The sequence below is a fragment of the Salmo salar genome, chromosome ssa20 (genome assembly GCF_905237065.1).
Source record: "Salmo salar chromosome ssa20, Ssal_v3.1, whole genome shotgun sequence".
Taxonomy (NCBI): Eukaryota; Metazoa; Chordata; class Actinopteri; order Salmoniformes; family Salmonidae; genus Salmo; species Salmo salar.
This window is the reverse complement of record NC_059461.1, coordinates 56,011,857-56,025,449: the sequence shown is the minus strand read 5'-3', so window position 1 is coordinate 56,025,449 and position 13,593 is coordinate 56,011,857. Positions and strand designations below refer to the sequence as shown.

The 13,593-nt window shown below is 45.3% G+C and overlaps 1 protein-coding gene across 6 annotated transcripts in view; it reads left to right on the top strand.

Annotated features, from left to right (window-relative positions):
• Nucleotides 1-13,593, top strand: part of LOC106580867 (MAP/microtubule affinity-regulating kinase 4-like) — a 50,414-nt gene that overhangs the window by 2,547 nt on the left and 34,274 nt on the right. For all 6 annotated transcript variants that reach the window (XM_014162369.2, XM_014162372.2, XM_014162376.2 and 3 more), the window contains exon 2: nt 12,766-12,963. In XM_014162369.2, coding sequence (XP_014017844.1) covers nt 12,766-12,963 — 198 coding nt within the window. The remainder of the gene's footprint in view (nt 1-12,765; nt 12,964-13,593) is intronic.

Sequence of the window (13,593 nt, the reverse complement as noted above, 5' to 3'; positions counted from 1 at the left end):
AAACTTTTAAACAGGTTAACACTCGCCAGGCTGCCGGGCCAGACGGAATAACAGGGCGTTTTCTCAAAGCATGCGCAGACCAGCTGGCAAGTGTCTTCAAGGACATTTTCAATCTAACCTTGTCCCAGTCTGTAATCCCAACATGTTTCAAGCTGACCACCATTGTCACTGTTCCCAAGAACTCCAAGGTAACCTGCCTATCCTGCCTATATGACTTTTAAAGGCTGGTCATGACACACATCAACACCATCATCCCAGACAAAAGCATTATTGACAGGTGGATATATCAGAGAAGAATAGGGTCTGTCTCATCCCAGACACCCTGGACCCACTCCCATTTCGCATAGCGCCCCAACAGATCCTCAGATGACGCAATTTCAATTGCACTTCACACTGCCCTCCCACCTGGACAAGAGGGGAAATAACTATGTGAGAATGCTGTTCATAGACTACAGCTCAGTGTCCAACACCATAGTCCCCTCCAAGCTCATCACCAAGCTGGGGACCCAGGGACTGAACACCTTCCTCTTTAACTAGATCCTGGACTTCCTGACGGGAAGGCCCCAGGTGGTGAGGGTAGGCAACAACACCTCTGCCACGCTGACCCTCAAGACGGGGACCCTTGAAGGGTGTGTGCTTAGTCCTCTCCTGTACCCCATAATCACACACGACTGCATGGCCATGCACGATTCCAACACTATCATTAAGTTTACTGACAACACGACGGTGGTAGGCCTGATCACTGACAGCGATGGGACAGCCTACAGGGAGGTCAGAGACTTGGCAGTGTGGTGCCATGACAACAACCTCTCTCTCAACATCAGACCAAGGAGCTAATCATGGACTACAGGAGAAAGAGGGGAGAGCACGCCCCCATCCGCATCGACGGGGCTGTAGTGGAGCGGGTCAAGAGCTTCAAGTTCCTTGGCGTCCACATCACTAAGGACTTGACAGGGTACACACACACAGTTGTGAAGAGGGCACCACGGCGCCTTTTCCCCCTCAGGAGGCTGAAAAGATTTGGCATGGATCCTCGGATCCCTACAGCTGCACCATCGAGAGCATCTTTGCCTCGCTGCATCACCGCTTGTTATGGCAAATGCACCACCCTTGACCACAAAGTGCTACAGAGGGTGGTGCGGACAGTCCAATACATCACTTGCCATCCATGACCTCTATATCAGGCGGTGTCCCAGCCACCCAAGCCATAGACTGTTTACTCTGCAACCATCCGGCAAACGGTACCAGAGCATTGGCTCTCAGAACAACAGGCTCCGAGACAGCATCTACCCCCAAGCCATAAGACTGCTAAATAGCCATAAGACTGCTAAACACACATATACACATACACACACACGCTCGCTCGCGTACACATACACACACACGCTCGCACACGCATACCGACACAACACAAATACACATACATACATACACACATACATATGTAACAGTGTAGGTTCCGTCCCTCTCTTCGCCCCAACCTGGGCTCGAACCAGGGACCCTTGCACACATCAACAACTGACACCCACGAAGCATCGTTACCCATCATGCCACAAAAGCCGCGGCCCTTGCAACGCAAGGGGAAACCCTACTTCAAGTCTCAGAGCGAGTGACGTCACTGATTGAAACGCTATTAGCGCGCACCACCGCTAACTAACTAGCCATTTCACATCGGTTACACATACATACATACATACATACATACATACATACATACATACATACATACATACATACATACATACATACATACATACACAGACACTTCTAGACTCATCATTTGCTGCTGCTACTCTGTTCTTTATTTTATCCTGATGCCTAGTCACTTTACCCTGCCTTCATGTACATATCTATCTCAAATACCTCGTACCCCTGCACATAGAGCTGGTACTGGTACTCCCTGTATATAGCTCCACATAGATCTGGTACTGGTACTCCCTGTATATAGCTCCACATAGATCTGGTACTGGTACTCCCTGTATATAGCTCCACATAGATCTGGTACTGGTACTCCCTGTATATAGCTCCACATAAATCTGGTACTGGTACTCCCTGTATATAGCTCCACATAGATCTGGTACTGGTACTCCCTGTATATAGCTCCACATAGGTCTGGTACTGGTACTCCCTGTATATAGCTCCACATAGATCTGGTACTGGTACTCCCTGTATATAGCTCCACATAGATCTGGTACTGGTACTCCCTGTATATAGCTCCACATAGATCTGGTACTGGTACTCCCTGTATATAGCTCCACATAGATCTGGTACTGGTTCTCCCTGTATATAGCTCCACATAGGTCTGGTACTGGTACTCCCTGTATATAGCTCCACATAGATCTGGTACTGGTACTCCCTGTATATAGCTCCACATAGATCTGGTACTGGTACTCCCTGTATATAGCTCCACATAGATCTGGTACTGGTACTCCCTGTATATAGCTCCACATTGATCTGGTACTGGTACTCCCTGTATATAGCTCCATTCTTGTGTATTTTATTCCTCTTGTATTACAATTTTTATTTGTCTTATATTTTTCAATTCTGCATCATTGGGAAGGGCTTGGTAGCAAACATTTCACAGTTAAGTCTACACCTGTTGTATTTGGCACATGTGACAATAACCTTTTATTTTATTTGACTTAAGTACTGTCATTGTGACACTGCTAAGCTATTTTTTCTTTTTTTGTACTTTTACCCCTTTTTCTCCCCAATTTTGTGATATCCAATTGGTATTTACAGTCTTGTCCCATCGCTGCAACTCCCCTACGGACTCGGGAGAGGCGAAGGTCGAGAGCCATGCATCCCCCAAAACACAACCCTGTCAAGCCACACTGCTTCTTGACACACTGCTAGCTTAACCAGGAAGCCAGCCGCACCAATGTTTCGGAGGAAACACCGTCCAGCTGGCGATCGAGGTCAGCTTTCAGGTGCTTGGCCTGCCACAAGGAGTCACTACAGCGCGATGGGACAAGGAAATCCCGGTCGGCCAAACCCTCCCCTAACCCAGACGACGTTGGTCCGATTGTGCGCCGCCTCATGGGTCTCACGGTCGCGGCCAGCTGCGACACAGCCTGGGATCGAACCTGGGTCTTTAGTGACGCCACACTGTTAAACTTGATTACATTTACAGCACAGATAATCAAATGAACAGACTCCTCTCATCACACCTAATGTTTTTGATATGGTCCAAATGTTTCTGCACTGAGACAATACTATACTATTCTATCCCCAAATGATCATCTCAAAGTTTCTATGTAGATGTTTTTAATCTCCATATCAAATAATTTCTGGGTAACAATTAAGTACCTTAGTGTGATTGTTTTGAATTAAAATAGTCAAAAAGAAACACATAGCTTCTTAGCAAAGAGCAATTTCTCAAGCAAGAATTTTGCTAGAACTGTCTGTGAGTGGTTTGTGGGGAAGGGGTAACTGAAAACTAGCTCTTATTGGCAGTGTGGTTTGGAACTCTCTTTCATATTATTAACTAATCTATTAACTAATTTACTACATGGTGATGTCACCAGGTAGGCCAACACTCGATCCCCGCAAAACAGGCTGAAATTTTAGACAGCCTTTTCAAACAGCTCTTACGCTAAAAGGGCATTATCATTTTCACAATTTCACAGTATTATTCCAACCTCATAGTGTGGGTATAAACATTACACAGGAAAAACATTTGTTTTGCTGCACTGGCCGTTTAACAAAAAACCCATGTTGGTGGTCCTTTATGTGACAGAAATGTTGCAAGCCAGGGATCAAAATGATTGACCTGCTCTTGGAGTCAACTGGGTCAAACGTTTTGTTTGAAATCTCTCAATGGAAACTTAGGGGTCTTTCGCTTCCCAATCCACTTCCCTCCAAATCCGAGATCTATGCTGAGAGAAAAGGAGGTGGCATAACACGAGAAAGCCCACACCGGTCTCCTCCTATCACGTTGCTCGCGCCGTACCTCCCAGAAGGACCCATCTGTAATTAAAATGATTTTAGATTGTATCGTCTTCCTCGGTCTCGTTCCCTGGGACAGCCTGGGGGTGTAGTGGGAGAGTGAAAACGTGTTGCATTAAGGTTGACGTAGTGTATCAGGATGTGTGCAAAGTAGGGTGGGATGGGGCTTCGACATGTTTTTAAAATTTTGGTAAATCATTGTTAACAACAAACCAGACCTGTGAGGCTGTTGACCTAAAATGCGGAATTTCTTGAACAGGGCTGAGGGTAGCATATTTGGCTCAGTAAACAGTTGATTCAACCACCATTTTCAATATGCACATGAGTTTTTCTGTTAGAATAGATAATAGGCCTACATGGTAAATAGACTACTGACCAGAAGATGACATGATGTTAACTCCAGGCGGGGTTTCACTTTGTTGTGCCCTTGTGTAAGACATCTACCTATATCCTTGTACATCAATCTGTGTAAGCCTAATCAATGTAAATCCATGTCGGTAAAGCAAAGGAATTTGGTATGTAGGGCAGGCTAATGATGCTTATTCAAAGGCATATTATCTCCCTATCATCATAACTTGAATAATAAACCTAACAACACACATGGTGGCACACATTAGTCATCCAGATTTGAGATTTGCATAATCGCAGTCGCTTCGCACCTCCCGCTCCAGCACGTCCCAGGAATCCAAGTCGTTTTGAGTCAGGCGACTAATGCTGTCTTCGGGCTGGTACAGTTTCGCACCCCCCTGCATTGTGACATCCTCTGTATGCCCCTCTTCTCTCGCTTCAATCAGCACCATCTGGTAGAGTGACCACTACTCTCACTCTCCAGTTGCCCAGCCAGTCCCATGAATGGAGCCCATGTAGGCTCAGTTTCTGTTGTTTTGATCAGTACCTCTATACATTTCTTATCCAGCTCAGCTTGCAAATATACAGAGAACGCTGAATATTGTGAACAAACTTTTAGTCATACATTTTGCATATAAATGTTTTGTTTTATTTACCTGTCAATAGTTTGTCCCTTTTGAAAATAATTCACGAGCCTCTATAATGCAACCACATGCAGGTCTGAATGAATTAACAGGTTTTTCTTGGTGGCACAGAACAAAGCCATTGTGTGGCCTTGTATTGATGGATTCATGATTTGGCTGTCTCTACATGAAAAGGACTCCTCGAATCCCATTGAAGATATGCAGTTCACATAGGATTGTTCAGTCTGTTGATTTGCATTGAACAGCACCTTGTATCAATGGTGGGCTATACTTGACCTGCTCATCTTGTTAAAGATGACTATCGTCTAGTAGAAATGAACTTGATTTACTCCCATTTATATGACCAAGTAAGCCTAAGTATCAGGCTAGCTTTGGTTGTGTTGAACTGGTTTAGTTGGAAAGCTGTCAGGACAGGAGTCTATTTAAATTGCTTCAAGAACATTCGCACACAGCTCCCTGCTCTGTTATGTAACCGCTGCACTCTGGTGTCATTTTACCTGTGTGTCTCCAGGTCTGAGTGTGGGGCTGGGCGATATATTGCGAAGACCGGTATACTGGTATGGATCCACATTTTTACAATACCATCTATAAAGGTATTTTGATACAGTGCTAAATAAATGCAAAGTTCTACAAATTGGACTACGTCACTGTCAATTTTGTCCTAGTTTGGTTGAGTATAAAACCATCAGAACCGACAAAGACCAATAAAATCCCTTAGAATTAATGTGTGGCCTTTCTAGTGTCATGCATTACTCATAAAGCCTATTAAGAACTTTTAATATTCTGAAAAATTAAAATACCCTCAAATACCGCCGTACCGTGAAAAATATTGTGATATGATATTTTGTCCATATTGTCCAGCCCTAGCTGAGTAGGTTACCTAGCGATACATAACATGCTGACCAGACCAGACGTGTCGCTTACGCCAGCGATGCAAAATACATTTACACATACATGTTATTCAATCATTGCACCCACAATGCTCTCGAGCGTCTGGGTGGCCAGGCGCTAAAATAGAACTTGGTTCTATTTGTGACGCTCGACGCGCTGCAAGTCCTGCCTCTCCCATCTCCTCATTGGTTTTTAGGAGCATATACTCATGTGGGTGATTGAAAGCTGAACTGAGGTCCACACTCCGGTAGGTTGTGGCATTTCAGGTAAAATAACAATCCAATGTTTATATCCCAGGACAAATTAGCTAGCAACAGCAAGCTAGCTAGCTTAATTTCCATAAATGTTTAATGCTTTTTGACCTGTCCCCAAATTAATATAATTTGGTTCTGAGTTTGTTTTGATATTTCAACCTGCGTGTTCTGATTGCGTCTGGTGTGGGGTGGTGCATGCAAACGCACGCGTGCGGTCTGGTCAGCATGTAAGACATCTGTTTCACCTGGGCCTACTGTCGCTTTCCAGAGTGACTAGGCTGCGCTAGAACATTCCACTCCTGTGTTCGAAAGCTACATTTTCATTGAGTTTGAAATAGATTTCAGCTGGATGAATTGAGTGAACATTACAGAAGTGTCACATTCAAGTCAAAAGGTAGTCTGTTGGGTAAACTGTTTCAATTTCCACAACTGAAGGGTCACTGTGAAATTGAGCATTTTCTGGATGTAGAAAAAGGAATGGCCTTTTTGTGGAAAGATTCTTCATGTAAATTTCAATATTAAAAATGATTTCATCTGGATGAATGATTATTGGAAAATGTAAGATTCAGTCCTCCTTGAAGACACCAGGCTTGTAGCTGTTCATATAGATGGTAGAGTCGTTAGTCCTAGTTTCATTTCATGCCTAGTTTCATTTTTTTTTTATAGTGGACTCATAGAATATGGTAGGATCTATCCTATTTACATAAACCTACTCAGTTTCACTGCATAGTACTGCTCGTCCTCCCCTGGCCTCGACGTGGAGCATCTGTTGATGTTGGAAACGTCTTCAGCAGAAGGTCAGATAGGCATGTGCTCCATGCGACTCCTGTGTGGGGTTATGACCAGAGCACAATTGCAAAATTTGAGCAATATGGTAGGCTTACAGTGATTGGCCAGTCTAGTGACAGCGTTTTGTTCTGTGAGCAAAGCATCCGGTTTCACACTTTGCATACTGTAGTAAAATGAACCTTCCTATTGAAGGCTAATGGCCCTGTCTCTCTGAGCCAGTGCTCCTGTGTTCTTGTTGGTGTTTAGGCTGTTTCTTATGGCAGTGCTGTATAGATGAACTGTGTAGGCTGTGCAGTGCACTGTAAGTGGCTTTGGATAAGAACATCAGTTAAATTCATTTCAGGCTTCTCAGTTGCATTGATTAGAGAACCTGACCGAGCAGATTATGTGTTTGGTTTGTGTGTCGGATGAGAGAAAAAGAGACGGATATCTGACACAGCGAGAAATAAAGCAACATAAATAAGCAGAAGTGCTTGCTGGTAGAGTTCAGTTCTCTCTTTTCATCTGCCTCTGTTGATGTGTGTTTGTGTTACTAGCACGTGCCTATGTGGGGGATTATTAGACCTGTTGCAATGGAAAATTCACTTCAAGGGATGGAATCTCCAAACCTGTCACCTAATACAACATGAACAGATTTGTATCTGTAATTTGCTTAGTTTGTATAGAAGCTTATCCTATGAGAGATTTGAAAGTGGGATGGTGTGTGTGTGTGGCCATTTTGTTGAAGTTGTTGTTGAATGTGAAGGCTTTAGGCACTCCTCAGAGGCAGATTGTTAAGTTATTCAAGTTTGACCCTCATTCTCTTCTGCTCTTCATACAAATACTTTTGGGAAAGACTTCTCACCTCTTCCGGTGCTGAGATACACTTAGGATTGAATGATCCTGATGATAGCTTTAGGGGTTATTCTAGTATTATATTGGTTAGGGTACAAGCCCTGAGGGTATGGACCTATCCTGCTGTAGTATTCTTTGCCGTTAGCACATGGTCTTCACATTTCAAGGTTTTGTTTGGGCTTCTCATCTGACGCCAAGGTGAGACGTGTGCTGTGAACAACACTGGCTGCAGTGGCTGTGTGTGTCTAGTGTTCTGAAGCCATTATCCGCAGTAGCTTCTCAGCTCTGTTGCTCATGGTTCTGGTAAAACCCCAGTGGTAGTTTACAGACTTGACTGACTGAGGAGAGTACATTCAGTCATGAGTCATGCTGTAGAATTCACTGGCAGGCAGCAGAGCAGACTGTCTGGGACACCCAAAGAATAGAGAATGTTAGGTCATTGCTGCAAACTAATCTGCCCTCAACCAACACAACGGTATTTGCCAAAAGATCAGTCAATGCTCTGGATTAACGGCAAAGCAGGTTTTGTGTGAAAATGTACTGACTTGTAACTGCTGTGGAATTAAAAGTTATTGAAGAGGATTGATACGGTCAGAATAAACTATAGTTCACTAGCTCAGTCTGACTTCTGCACGACAGAGCAAAAGATCTGTCAATGTATCTACTAGCTTGGTGCCAGTGAATAAAGTAGCCTAATATTGGTTCAGTCAGGTTCCCTGATGCAGCTGCCTGCCAGTGAATATTGGGATATATGTTTTGGCCATAGTCTATCAACATTTCTGGATGCTGTCATATTCACACTGTTTTTTACCAAGCTGGATTTCCTTGTCAGCCAGTCCAGGAAACACTGCACAGTTTGATGATGTGACAACATGGCATGTCACCGTACTCTTCACGACAGTAAGTGACGCTGGCTAGGGTCAGAACTTCCTGTTGCCCAAGTCCTCTTAGATGGGTGCAAGAGAGGCTATATTTCAAGCATTTATGAACAGAGATATTCCAACCATACACATTGGTAAGAGGGACATAGATTTTGTCACTGGTAACAATTCATATGCCATCATATTTTTCTTGAGGTTACAGTGAGATTATACTCTATGGACAGATCCAGCCTGAGTGAAACACTCATCACAGGCAGAGAGAGTAAGTCTGAGAGGGAGTTATGGGGTGGAGGGCATTGTGCAAAGACGGAATGCGTGGTGGCTGGATGGTGCAACCCTGACCAATCATCATTCCTCCCCACCCTGGGGACCGAAACTGCAAATCTTAGCAGGATGCCTCCTATTGTTTTGTTATGCCGCACACTAGTCATGTGATCAGAGGCGAACATAGACACAAACCGCCCCCAAGCACTGTCCAGCCTTTCTCAAAGACGGAAGTGGTTCACATTTGTCTACAGTGGTATGCCCATAGACACAGATGGTACAGATTGCCATGTAGCCTATTAGAATGACTTATATATGTTAGCACTCATGCTAACCTACGCTTACAGGCTTTTATTGGCCTGTATGCATTTCTTGTAGGTTGCCATACTGACCTAATATCTCAGGGCTGGCCTCACCTTGCCCAGTGATGCACAGGAAACTGAGTGTGCCTCCAGGCTGCCATCACATGACTGGGTCTGGACTACTTTCCTCTGAAGGAGGTGAAGCCTTGAGCCTGAAATTCTTTCTCTCTTGACCAGCTTCCTTTAGAAGGACATGGTTGAGAGCGAGAGAACTTAGACTAGAAACAGGTATAGCATACTTGTTGGGTGTACTGGTGTGTTCATATCACTTCCTGTTGTTGTAGTTGTGGGCTATGACACGACCTGTATCTCTTACTTGACTATGACTAATTCTGTTTTGACCCAGCAGCACTTTCCATTTATTTCAGCTGGTTGAATGTTATTTTGTGGAACATTTGAGATTCTATCCATTCCCTATTGTTTACACTCAAACGGATCCAATCTCTCACACTTGATTATTCTGGCCTTCACCCTCCAGGGTTCTCATGGCCCACACAGAACATTGTTGTAGCAACAAACAAGTAAAAATCACAGGCTTATAGTCACTTGTTTTTTGTTGTTTGGCGTTTTTGCTGTTGTTCAGTTTCACCTCAAAGACTTGTCTGTGACCCTACTCTGTTGGACTGCGACACTGCTACAACATGCATTCTGCGTTGTGTCATTAGAAAAGGTGTGGATTGAACCATGGACAGTTTGGTTTTAGGAAAACGGTGCAGAAGGACATCCTAGCTTGGAGAGTTATTTTTGATATCAAGGTGATTTGGTTTTATTGGGGTTAGAGTATCCCCAGCCGCGCCCCCCACACACCATTCCAGTCTCCCTATGTATGTATCAGCGACACCATCTCGTCCTCCGCCCTCAGCCTTCATCCCTCTATCTGAATGCATTGGCGTGGCAATCGGACGGAGAGAGAGAATCGATGGGATCTCCTTGAAAGGGGAAAATGGAAAAGGGCGGGGGCGGGGGAAAGAGAGAAACCCAGATTGTGAGGTTGGCTAAAAATGAGAGAAATATACCAACACTAGACACAAGGGGGTTGGGCTCGGGTGTGGAAAGGAGAGGGAGCCGAATTGATTTGTTTTTGGGGAGGGGGAGATGAAGGGAAGGAGGCTAACTTGAGGGCTTGTCACACCCAGCGGGATAGGGATGCAGGCAGGGACAATGGAGCTTGGTTGGAGACGATGCCCAATAGGAGCTCTCCTCCTTCCCGTGGGAGCGAACGAGCGAGGGACACGACATGGGAACAGGTGGATTAGAGGAGTGATAAACCAGACTGGTTGAGGGGGATGGGGGGGTTGAAAGGGCTCTGCCAAGAGTAGTCTGATGCAGCACCAAATGCTCTGTTTCACCTGATGTGCTGATCTGGGGTTAAGGCTTGTGCGCTTGCGTGTGCATTGCACATTTATGGTAGTGTGAGTTGGTGTCTGCGTGTTTGTGTTCTTTAAAAAAAAAATGTTTGCTGCAACTCCCCAACGGGCTCGGGAAGGGCAAAGGTCGAGCCATGCGTCCTACGAAACATTACCTGCCAAACCGCGCTTCTTAACACCCGCCCGCTTAACCCAGAAGCCAGCTGCACCAATGTATCAGAGGAAACACCGTTCAGCTGACGACTGAAGTCATCCTGCAGGCGCCCGGCCTGCCACAAGGAGTTGCTAGAGCGGGATGAGCCAAGTAAAGCCCTTCCGGCCAAACCCTCCCCTAACCCGGACGATGCTGGGCCAACTGTGCGCCGCCCCATGAGACTCCTGGTCACGGCTGGTAATGACGTGTGTGTTTTAAAGAAAGACAGTTGGTCTCAGTCAGGCAGCGAGATCTCTCCTGGGAATGAGTGGGCACTATTCTGTCGGTAGGTTATACACTATGCCTTCCCTGTGCTAGCCTGGCTGTGGTCTTAAGCTGGGAACTGGTTGTGCTCAGGGATACTGATGAGATTGTGGGCCTCACCCCGCCTGCATCTGTCTTTTCAATCTCACGTCTATCTCTCTGGGTGCATTGAATAGTCCTTTGAGGCAATTTAAAGTTCCTAATGCCTTAAGTGACCTAGACGTTTTTGACAGGTAGCAAGGAAAACCGCTTTCAGATTTATTGAATGATAAAGGGAAGGACGCTCTATTAGTCCTTACCTACGTTAATTTGCCAAGGATGAAGATGAGTAGTCTTTGTGGAAGTGTTGTTGATTAATGTCGTCATAACTCCGCCTAAAGATAATGTCGTGGTTTGACTGTAAACTAATTTTGGGACGTTCTCTGAAACATTGGCGTAACACGATTTATATACCACAAAATCATAATTATCTTCATTATAGTGAGTTCCTCTGTAAATATGGATACATCGTCAAATGTTGCTTCATTCATGATTTATATTTCAGTTTATAGACATCAGAGTGAACGAGGAGTAAATGAGGACGGTTTGATTCATTCAAACGCGAACCTCTTCTCGCTTTTCCTTTTCCTACCCGCTTTCCCTTGAACACTGATCTTTTCAAATGAGGTCAAGGTAAAGTCACTAGGAAAGGAAAAAGGTCACATCTTAGAAACCACCCGAATGCACCCCCCTCCTGCCCTATTCCGTTAGGGGCCCCACATGTCCCTTCCCTCACCACACCTTACCTAAATGATTCAGTTGATGAAAAATATTTTAACCTTGTCCCTCCACTTCTCCCTTCCCTCCTCCCTCTCTTTTTCTTAATTCTCCTGCATTGGCACTGTATCATAAAGTCATTAGTGACACTACATTGTAAAGTGTACTCTCTCTGAAATGACACTTGCTTCAGGGACACCATGCTGTGACTCTTATCCAAACTATTCTCAATGTCGATAGTTATTTGAAATTATTCTACCAAATGCTGTCATAGATTGTGTTATCCAATCTCTCCGTTTATGCTTTGTTGACTTGGAACATGCTGCGATGGGTAACCCAACGAGCCAGGGCACCGTGTAGGAGGAATGTTGAGCCGTCATGTCGCGTTGGCGTGTGAACGCAGCTTGCTGTGCGCTACAGTGTAGTGTTGAGCATTCCAGAGCAGATCGATTAGGAGATGCCAAATTGGGCCACGGCACTTGTTTCTATTCTATGACCTGAGGAGCATGCGTGTGAAGAATGCCAGCAATGTGGGATGGAATGAGATTAGCTGCCTTCCTTGGCTTCCATAGGCCTCATGAGCCACTGCTAACCCCTACGTGTTAATGTGTTAGCCTGTTAGCTAGCTTGGTGCTGCTCAGTATTTACTATCAGCCCAATAGCGTTATCTTTTCCCATCAACAGGTTTTTCTCAACCGACACTGATGCATTACTCATGGCCACTCAACAATCGACATGAACAATTCCATTACACAAAACCATTACAAATGTTGCCTTTGGTAGTTTCAGACGTGTAGACATTTGGGGGTTCTAGATCACCTGAATTTCTTAGATGATGTGTGCTTAAATCACTTGTATGTGTTCAAGAATCATCTATTGGCCCAGAATGTGATTTCACGCCATTGGTGTCAAGATGCGATGCAGCTAGATTGTTTTGCATTTTGTTTATGACCCCTCTCTCTTTTCCCAGCATACCTCTCTCTCGACGAGCCGTTCAGAGAAGAGCACCGGTTGGTCGAGCAGATCACTCGGAGCACGATGCCGGAACTCTATCGCCTCGTGTTCGGACGAGCAGCCGCACATCGGCAACTACCGTCTGCTCAAGACCATCGGCAAGGGCAACTTCGCCAAGGTCAAGCTGGCCAGGCACATCTTGACGGGCAAAGAGGTGAGACTGGACTGGGCTGGAGGTGTGGATGGGCTAGACTGAGGGGTGAGGCTTGACTGGGCTGGGGGGCTGGAGGTGTGGATGGGCTAGACTGAGGGGTGAGGCTTGATTGGGCTGGGGGGCTGGAGGTGTGGATGGGCTAGACTGAGGGGTGAGGCTGGACTGAGGGGTGGGCTGGACTGGGCTTGGGAGCTGGAGGTGTGGATGGGCTAGACTGAGGGGTGAGGCTGGGGTAGAGAAGTGGGTACTTGACTAAAGAATGGGGTTAGGCTGGTAGGAATAGTGCACACGGCCAGTGAGGTTTGTAATAGGCCATTTGACAGGCTGGTTGTGGTGAGAGCATGGAACATATGGGATGGATGGATGGTAGTTGTAGTTTTAGAGATTATCCCTTACATTTTGGACAGAACAAGACTGGGTTTGTTCTAGTCTGTCATGACTTTTAAGGCCTGTGTAGTTGTAAACATAATTTAACGTTAGCCCAAGTCATGACCCACGTTTTTAGGTGTATAATTACACAGGATTGCCATAAAGTTCAACCTAATGACATGGAATGGGATCATTTGGAGGGCAGTGTGTAGTGAACCATATACATTTACAGTCCTAGTCTCACTCACACTTTAACCGAGA